Raw genomic sequence first — 10,875 nt, forward strand, 5'->3', positions numbered from 1 at the left:
ATGTGATACTTTTATAATAAACTATTTATATTAATTTATTGGTGTAATTGATAGAATATAATGTAGAATAGTTATAATTAGAATATTATAGAGGATTTTTATTCCATCAAGAGTACCTAATCATTACACCCTTAATTTTTTTTTTTTTTTTTTTTTTTTTTTTGGTACCTAATCATTTTTTATGTCTATTAACATCTGCAATTTACAGGACCAAATTTAATTAAGAAGTTGACTTCAAATTGAGGTCAAGTAGAATATGTTAATTGGAACTTGGAGGAATAAAAGTAATTGCAATAAGTTGTTGAGGGAGAAAGATTTAGAAAAAAAATTCCAATCTTTATCACCTTTTTTCAGTTTTGTGGGGATATTAAAAATCAAAGTGGAAACGGAAAAAGAAGAACAGAATCTCTTCACCTAAACTAAAACATTGAACTGTATTTCTAATTTCCTAACAACTATGACCTTGGCCTAACATTTACATAAATAATAGTGACTTTGGGCAGGAGAATAAGAGTTTCTTCTTGTTTGACTGACTTGGTTTTTTGCAAATGTGGTTATAATTTTTTGTTAGTCTCTTATGTTTTGTAAGAGAAAGAGACAAGTGAATGAATCTCATAACCATAAAATGCAAGTATACCTCAAAATTAGTTTTTTAATACTTAAAGTAATTTAAGCATTTGTGAGCCTACAAATAAGGATCTTGTAGCTTAATTGATATATTTCCATGTATAAAGTGCTTAGGGGTAGAAAAGAAGGATTCAAGTTGTGCAATAATGACAATAGTTATGTGGGATGGTAGAGGACAAGGGAGGGGGCAGGTTGGGGTGGTGACTGCACCGCAGTATAGTCCTATATTTTCTTTTTCTTTTTCTTTTTTCCTTTCCCATATTGCTAAATTTTGTTCAAACTTATACTTAAACTCTAACCTTTAAATTAGTAAGCATAGTTTTTTCAAGGTGACTGGTAATCAAATCCCTTAATTTCCTATGTGCTATGTATGTTATTACTGATTACCTTAATTATTAAATTTAGACCTTTGATCTTTACTATATATTTTCCTCATGATTTGGATTTTTTTTTAAAAACTAATAGAAGAATTTATTCAAAGATCTTATACTAATTAAAATATAATCATTTATTTATAAATTCAAAAAATATTTTTGGAAATTAGTAGAAGAATTTATTCAAAAAAACTTAGATCAACTAATTTAATATATACCTTGACTGTTATTAACACAAACGACAAGACGTGATTAATTGTAGCCAATAGTCTTAAGGCCAAGTGGAAATGCCACCTTTTGTTTTTGGTGGTTAGGTAGGGACTTGAATAGTTGAATCATATGATTTCTATCCCTTTAGTCTTCAACTTTTTAAGAGAAAAAATGATTGTAGTGACTAAAGACTAAAGACTAGCATCAATTCCTGGAATCAGAGTTTCAGGGGGATTAATACCTCGCAAGCCTCCTTAGAGGAGGACCAATGGCCTCGATCGAGGCCATTAAGAACTAAGATCATTGTGTTTATTGTGCCATTATAAGCCCAAAACCTGAACCTGGTCACAACTCACAAACGAGTCCCATAGGTTATGTATCTGATTACACGATCAAGTTTTCCAAAATTAGTTGGCATAGTTTTTCCAAAGTGACTGAATTAAGAAATCCTTAATTGCCTATGTATCTTAATACACGGTTTCCACAGATGGCATAATATTGAATCATTGATTTTAAATATACTTTATTGAATTTAGACCTTTGATATCTTAATTTATTTTCCATCACTAGTTTCGGATAATTGTTTTTTAAATAATAGCAGAATTTATTCAAAAAAAAAAAAACTTAGACTATTTAAAAACGAATAAATTTTTTTAAGTCAATCATTATTTAAAAGAACTTAGACTAATACATTGATTCTTTTTTTCCTTCAAATAATTGAATATATATTGTAGTAATGAATAAACAAGTAACATCAAATATTGATCATTGTGTAATTGTGTTTGTAACGTTGTGGACCAAAAACTTTAAACTATTTTACAAAGAAGACCACTCAATAAACAAGAAATCTATTATTGTTTGGGTTTAACACTGAATGACCTGGAATTCACTGAGTCCTAACGAGTAAAATGAGGCAAATATCGATCTTAAACACTTAAACTAGGTCATGAGCTGTACACGTTGTTGGATACTTCTGACCCGTTTCCCACTATAAAAAGGTCATTTGACTAACATACTTTAGAAAATCATTGAAGATACTTCCTAGCTTTTTGAGAGGAAAAAAAAAAAACCATATTGACCATAGACTATTGTGCGCGCGCGTGTATATATATATATATATATATAAAAAAAAAAACCATATTGACCATAGACTATTGTGCGCGCGCGTGTATATATATATATATATATATACTAGCTTTTTGAGAGGAAAAAAAAACCATAGACTATAGTGTGCATATGTATATAAATAAATCGTGTTAATAAGTGCCTTTAAGATATTTGTTAATAGATCATTTCAAAAAAAAATTAATATCACTTTTTTGATAAATATAAAAAGCTATAAAAAAAGAGTAAGTTGTTTCTTTCATTTTCAGAAAAAAAAATAAAAATAAAAATATTTCCTAAATCAGTGACAGGCATTTGTCAACTTTTCCTATTAAAAAAAAAACCATATTGACTATAATGTATAATATGGGTCATGTTAACGGATTCTCTTAGTACAATTGTTAATAAATCACAATAGAAAAGTTTTGACACCACTTTTATAGAAGGGTCGGGTTTAGGTCCAGTGTCCAGTTGTATTAAAGCCGTTGAAATGATGACACGTGTCACCATTTGACTGGGTCCAATGCACTGATGCACTGAAACTAAACCAAGTCCTTTATAAAAAGAGAGATGCTACGTCTACAATAATTTTACAATATTTTTACAACAAATTACAGGTGGTTAGTTGTTATTGGTTCAAATTTGATTTATAAAAAGAGAGATGCTATGTCTACAACAATTTTACAACATTTTTACAACAAATTACAGGTGGTTAGTTGTTATTGGTTCAAATTTGAAACTAATATTAAGATTATTTTTTTGCTCCAATAATAACAACCAGTAACAACCTGCCACTTATAATTTATTGTAAAAATATTGTAGACATATTATTTCTCTTATAAAAAAATATAAAAAACTGTTAACAGCATTTATTATTTTATCACTCCCCCAGTAAAATGTTTCTAAAAATAATTTCTAAACCCATCTTTGGCTAACATTTCCCTATATACGTGTGTGTGTGTGGGGCTGGCAGTTGTTAACATTACGTAGGCTCAGCCGTCATACTTATTACGTGGATTCAGGCGGTGCATGGAATAGAAGCTTCTTCTTATGTTCTATATATTAGCTAGGTTGATCTTTTGTAACCTATACTGATATTATATCTACAAATAATTAATCATAGTTTGCTTTTCAACAATAGGTTTGTTAGTGAAAAAAAAAAAAAAAAAGGTTGATAATTTATGTTTGTTACTGTTGTTAAATGATTAAGTATCACTTACTAATTATTAACAAAAAAAAGTTTATCATTAATTAATAAAAGTTTAATTTTTTTAAGATAAGTTATAATTATTAATATATATTTAATCATTTACGTAATATATATTTTTGTAACCATAAGCCACTAAATTGAGAGTAATATGGCCCCTATTGGTATTACTTATTAGGCGAAACCACACTATTGGTCCCTGAAATTTATCCTGTGAGCGCAATTGATCGCTCAAGTTTCAAGTGAGCAATATTAGTCCCTCAAATTTTAAAAGTGAGTGATATTAATCCTTATGTTAACTGCCGTTAGTGAAATTGTCTATATAGCTAACAGAATAATAACGTAAAATTTTTAATTTACTAAAAGTACTTACAAATTGATGTGGCAACTTAAGTGTCTTATGTCATTTTTAATTGATTTTTATTTATTCTTATGGGGAAAAAAAGAATATTGGCTTCAGCCCCACCCTCTCTTCCCCTGTGTAAGTAATTCCCTATGTAAGTATTTCCCTTTCACTTCACCATTTTCCAATTTTCTGATCAAGTTGCTAGAATACCTCAATGCCAACAAAATATGCTAGGAAAACTCAACAAAAATCAAGAGCTGAGAGAAGTCTAAGGTTCGGTGCATGCAACCCAACGAAGAAGATTTTGAGTGCAACAAATGTGACAGGCAACAAAGATTCTCACAATGACTGCCACTAGTTCAAGGCAGAGAAAGAAAAAGGAACCAATATTTCTTTCTTTTTATTTCCCAGATAATAAAACCTATATATAATACTTAAAATTCTTCAAATATTTGAAAATTTCTAACTTTCATGCCTTAATTTTTGAACTTTTAAATACCACACCTAAGTTTCTGTTTGAATCCTTATAACTTATTAGCATCTGAAACAATTGTAATCCATTGCTATGTAGTCGATTCAAATAGGATCTAGATTTGGAGGTATATGGAGTTGTTGCTCTTTCGTCTTTTTCCATAGGGCTTCATATGCATTGGGGAAATTTTGAATTAGGTTTGAAAAGAAGATCAAAATTATATTTAGATTTGAAACCCTAGTGAAATTGAAACAAAATGGGGGACTTTAGAAAATATTTTGAAATTGAATAAAGTTATTCATCGTTGATTCTGACTCATAAGAGACGCTAATATTGTGCAAATGAGTCAGTTGAATTAGAGTTTGATATTCGGTATTTTCTAGGAGATGGCAGACAAAGAACATGAGAGAGAAAGGCTGAGGTGAGAAATATGCGGTTTTTAATTTTTTTAATTATTAAGTTTTTACCAAAATGATAAGGACGCTTGGAGATGTAAAACTATTTTTTAAGTCACTTACGTGGCATAATAAGTTTGTAAAACTTATATATACTAATATTTTTAGTAATTTCTAATAATTTTTGTAATTAAAAAATGACACATCAGTAAAAAAAAATGACAAGTCATTACTAAGTTAGCCACATAAGTAATATTATTAATTGTAGTTAACAGAAGGATTAACATTGTTCATTTTTAAAACTTGAGGGACCAATAGCATACATTTAAAACTTAAGGAACCAATTGTACTTACAAAGTAAACTTCAGGAACCAATAATATAATTTCGCCTACTTATTAAGAATAAAAGATAAATTACATTTTAAACCCCATAATTTAGGGTTGATTTCGAATTAACTCTAGCTATGCTTCTAGAAGTTTTACATTAGACTATACACATTCAAAAATGTTTCAAATTCAAACTATAAATCCAATGCATGCAATGCTGTTAATAAAAAAAATGCCACAAAATATTTTTAATTTTGCACAAATTGATATAGCCAAATGATTAAAAGCTTTGTTTATGTTTGAATTGAAAGGCATACAACATTGCATATACATCATCATAGTATTCTTAAATATTTATATTTTAATTTGTCAAATAAAAGTTCATATTTTAATATTATTTTGTCTCATATATGTTACCTAAATTGTTATAGAGCCAAATGATTAAAATCTTTGTTTATGTTTGAAATATAACATTACAGATACAAGAAGAAGAAAAAAAAAATCATTATTTTTGTGGAAGATGCATCATCATAGTATTCTTAAGAATTTATAGGTTAAAGTTTAAACCATACGTTAAATAGTAAGTTCATATCTTAATATTATTTTCTCTTATATATGTTATTTATAATCAATTAAATAGTTTAAATTAGTTTAGAAGTCTACTAAGTTAGGTAAAAATGGAAGTTGCATCATCGATTTTGATGAGTCTTCTAGAGTAAAGAAATTAAGGGAAGGGCTCTTTGCTTTAATCAACGGCCTACGGTGGTATAGATATTCATATTCCTATGATCTTCCGAGCTTTCTCATTTAGAAAATGAAGAAAATTTAACAAATGCGAATAAGTAAACAAGAAGTGGGCAGAGAGGCAATTAATTATAAGACAGACTCCACTAATTAAACGTGTGGGTATTTTATGTAAGTTATTGTTTTTAGCTTATAATAAGAAGGAAGGTAAGCAGTGGTTGGAGAATGTAAATATACATATAACTGACAACTGTGTCCATTACGTGTTGAAGAATTGAGTAATTAATTAGAGGTTGGGCATTAATGCCATTACAATTGACTTTTACACAAAGCAATATGTTGTGAGTTGAGTTGGAGAATTAACCTTATTATTTTTTAGTGGGTTTTAATTAGCTTAACTGGTAAAAATTTTTATGGTTGAATAAGAGATCTAGAATTTAATCTCCGCTTATATAAAAAACTGATTGATATCTTAGTATAATAATAAAGAGCTATTTTTAGGAGCGAACGTCATAAGTTGAAACTCTTTAAAAAAAAAAAATTTGAAAATTAACATTTTTAGGAAAAATCATTTGCCTCTCTTTATGTTTGAAACTAACCAATTTATCCCACTGTCTTTTGAAAATCAACAAATATCTTAATTCCATTACTTACTTTGTTAAATTGGATGGAAATTTTTTTTATTCCTAAAATAAGGTCACTAACTTAAGCAATTAGACAGCTGGTTCCACAAAGGTTGATTTTTGTATCTTGCAGGTACTTTATTGTCAAGTGATCTATTGTTAATAGGCATGTGACTATTAATTCATAGAAAATTCTAAGGTTACCACTAGTTTTACCACTTCAATATTTAATAAATAAACATCTAAGTTATTTTTTAGTGATTGACAACATCAATTTAGAAGTCTTTATATATAAAAAAATATATTTTATAATGTCTCTAAAGTATCAATGTTTATTTTTCCTATCTTATATTTCATTTCTAATTATCAAAGGGCTACTTGATTGTAAATGAACTTAAAAGTATATAGCATTGTAAAAGATTATTTAAATTATATATTTAATTTGACACATTGATTAAGAGATGTTTTTATAAATATAATATATCATGTTAAGATTTTATTTCTTGATTATATTAAGAAAGTAAAAAGTTATTTTTTATAACAAGAGTTTTGAGATTGGAATTGTGAAAATTTTGAATTTCAAATATTAATAAAATTTGACACATTCCTTTGTAATTCTCCCTTAAACTACGGGGTTATTTGCAATTCTCTCATTAGGTTTATTTTATCCAATTTTTTTCCTTTATCTTTTGAAAATGAGCAAATACTCCTATTCCATTACTTTCTCGGTTAAATCTAACAGAATCTTTTGATTCTTAAAATAAAGTCACTAACTTAAGCATTAGAGATGTTATTAGATTGGTTCCAAAAAGGTTGATTTTTGTATCTTGCAGGTACTTTATTGTCAAGTGTTCTATTGTTAGGTATGTGACCACTAATTCATAGAAAATTCTAAAGTTACCACTAGTTTTAAACTAAATATAAATTGACATGACAATATATAAATATAATTGGAATCACTTCTGTAGGGTTGGTATTTGTGGCCCAAGCCCAAAAACAATTAATTTGTAGAGTATAGGTGAAAGAGCTAGGTTAAGTATGGGATTAATAACAATGGATCACAACATTAGAACACAAGCCAAAATGAGTTTACACAAAAAATCTAAAAATTCGAAGAGCTACACTATTATTTATCTGATGAACATAAATCTTAGGGTTACAATCAAGCTCCCTTTTTTCTTCCTCCTTCTTGTTAGGGGCTTCCTTCCTTTATATAGTCACCCTTCTCCTCATCTTCATCGTCCACTTGTTCCTCATCTATGAGTTTGCTTAAGTACATGTCACGTCAGGCATCTTCTTTTGGCTCTGTGTGAGTGGCGGTAGGTTAGGATACACTGTTCAGGGGTCTTCTTCACATAAATGTGGCCAGAAAAGTTGCTGCAATGCATTAAATACGGTGGTAGCAGCTTTCCCCTTAGATATTTCTCCATCCTTATCGTTCCATAGCATGCTCAGAGCTTATCTTAATCAGGTGGAGTTCTCGGAAGTTCATTTTGGCCTTTCACACATTTAATTGATTTATAATATTGCATCAGAGGATTACAACCTCTTCGGGCAGGAGATATCCTCTTCGGATTATGATAATTCTTCCTTCTGAGGGTTCCACTTCCAGACGGGCCCTGCCTTTTCCATCTTCTTCTTCTCGGTCGCAAAATAGCCCTCCTATGGGCCTTCGGCCCATTACGTTGGGCTGGGCCTTCTTTCCCCCCACAACTTCAATATTTAATAAATTAATATCTAAGTTATTTTTTTAGTGGTTGACAACATCAATTTAGAAGTCTTATATATTACAATAAATTTTATAATGTCTCTAACATCATTCTTGATTCATTATCAATAATATTATTAATTTAGATTAATAATCATATGTCTTGATTTTATTTTGAACTAACTTAAAATTATCAGTGTTTATTTTTCCTGTGTTAGATTTTATTTTTAATTATCAAAGGGTTACTTGATTGTAAATGAACTTAAAAGGTGTATATATATATATATATACATGTTAAGATTTTTTTTTTTTTTTCTCAATTACATTAAGAAAGTTAAAATTTATTTTTTATAAAAAAGTTTTGAGATTGGAATTGTGAAAAATTGAATTTGGAATATTAATAAAATTTGGCACATTTATTTGTAATTCTCCCTTTAACTATGGGGTTACTTGCATTTCCCTCGTCAAGTGTATTTTAGTAATTTTATCCTGGAATATTCTAGGAACAAAAAGGTGGATATTTGCTTATTTTTAATAGTTAAGGAGAGAAAACCAAAAATATTGATTGATTTTATAGTTTAAAAGATAATTATGAATTACTCTTACTCAAGTATCCCATAAATAAAGGAGTGGAAATGATTTTCTCCTTTTAAATTTAAGTGATGTGTCAACAAATTATTTGAACCAAGTTTATCCCTATCTATCATTTAGCGCATTCACATTAGTATGTCCAAAAAATTTTCTATTTTGTACATCTAAAACCTACTTTTTCTATTTTACATATCTATTTTTACAAAACACCCATATTAGTTTATCTATTATACACATTTATTCAAATAAAATTTTTAATTTTTTAACACTATGAATAGTAACAATGAGAGAAGTGAGAAAGGAAAAAAGAATGAGGGGGAGAGAGGAGAGAGAAAAAAGAATAAAAAAATATTTACAAAGTGAATAGTAATCGTGTATATATACACGATTACTGTTCATTTGAAAGACCATTGTACATATTTAAACATTTTTATATAAAAAAATTTTGGATTAAAATGTATAAAATTAAGCACTTTTTATATTTTAAAAGAGGATCCATATGACATGGTGTGGTCCTCCTATTGATCTTTAGTGGGAGTGTCGGACTTCAAAAATTCCAATCAAGGTCTGAATTCGCATGTGAAATCAAATACGGCACTCATTTTCTGCAACACAACACGACATAATCTCCTCCCCGTTCTTTTGTCAGTCTTTTTTAATCCCAAAAAATAAAAATCCAAAAATACACATCAAGAAGTGAATTTCTCAAACATTTCCACACTTGCCAGCCATAAATAAATTTCCTAGGATTATGGTCTACATATACATTAGCTCGTGAACTACCTGTGGATCACACGGCTCAATTCAATTTTCACTCTTATGGCAGCTCAACTACTCATCTTTCCCTTCTGGGCTGTCTTCCTTCTTCTCCTACACCAAGTAAAGCCTGACCTCGACAAAGGTGGAGAACTATTGGATGGCTTCACTGACGGGTTCGCCGCACCTAAACGCAACAACATGAGCTTAAGCGGCTTTGCAGCGATCGACAACAGTGGCTTACTTTGTCTCACAAACCAAACGAGTCAAGCTGTTGGGCACGCATTTTACAAAAATCCGATCCAGTTCAAGAACTTGTCCAGTGGCAAAGTCATGTCCTTTTCGACCTCGTTCGCTTTTGCTATAATCGATGAGCATGGAAAACAAGGTGGAGATGGCCTCGCTTTCACAATATCTCCAACAAGTGATCTTTCTTGGGGGGTTGCTGGGCCTTATCTGGGGTTATTCAACGCCACCAACAATAGGAACATCTCGAACCACGTGTTTGCGGTCGAATTCGACACTGTCATGGACTCTCAGTTTGGTGATATCGATGATAATCATGTTGGCATCGACTTCAATGGTGTGGTCTCGAACAAATCTATTGGGGTCGTGCAATTTATGGGTAGTAATACGAACAAGGCAGTCCTTAATCTGCAGAGTGGTAAGGTAATTCAAGCATGGATCCAATATGATGCTTCAACAAATCTATTAGAAATAAAGGTTTCGACTCAGTCTGCTCAACCCAGGTCTGTACTTTTAAACTATACTGTAGACCTTTCGACAATTCTTCTTGATTCCATGTACGTTGGGTTTTCTGCTTCAACTGGTTCAAGTACTGCCAGTTCACACTATATCTTAGGCTGGAGCTTTGTTGTCAATAATGGAGAATCTAAAAATCTCTATTTAGATAAACTGCCTAATCTCCCATCTGTGCCTAAACAGAACCACACAGGCATAATTGTTGGTGTCTCTGTCTCTAGTGCTTTGGTTGTGATTTTGGTCATTGGTTTGGCTTTTTACTACTTCCAAAAAATCCAGAAGGCTGATGTGGTTGAAGCCTGGGAGCTTGATATTGGACCACATAGATATTCTTACAAGGAGCTGGAAAAGGCAACAAATGGTTTTGGAGATAAAGAGATACTTGGGTTTGGTGGATTTGGTCGAGTTTATAAAGGAACTCTGCCAAATTCAGGCACCCAAATTGCTGTAAAGCGTGTTTCCCATGATTCAAAACAGGGTTTGCAAGAATTTGTGTCCGAGGTTGCTAGTATTGGTCGACTTCGTCATCGAAATCTGGTTCAATTATTGGGTTGGTGTCGTCGACAAGCTGATCTATTACTTGTGTATGAATTCATGCCTAATGGAAGCTTGGACAAGTACCTATTTGA

The 10,875-nt window shown here is 30.5% G+C and overlaps 1 protein-coding gene across 1 annotated transcript; it reads left to right on the top strand.

Annotated features, from left to right (window-relative positions):
* Positions 1-9,236: 9,236 nt before the first annotated feature.
* Positions 9,237-10,870, top strand: LOC112028282 (L-type lectin-domain containing receptor kinase S.4; the record flags this gene model as incomplete). The annotated part of the gene is made up of 1 exon (XM_024060957.2): positions 9,237-10,870. A coding segment is annotated over exon 1 (1,323 nt), but the record flags the coding sequence as incomplete, so codon positions are not given.
* Between the last annotated feature and the right edge of the window lie 5 nt (positions 10,871-10,875).

Source organism: Quercus suber, unplaced genomic scaffold (genome assembly GCF_002906115.3).
Source record: "Quercus suber isolate HL8 unplaced genomic scaffold, Cork oak 2.0 scaffold_35, whole genome shotgun sequence".
Classification (NCBI taxonomy): domain Eukaryota; kingdom Viridiplantae; phylum Streptophyta; class Magnoliopsida; order Fagales; family Fagaceae; genus Quercus; species Quercus suber.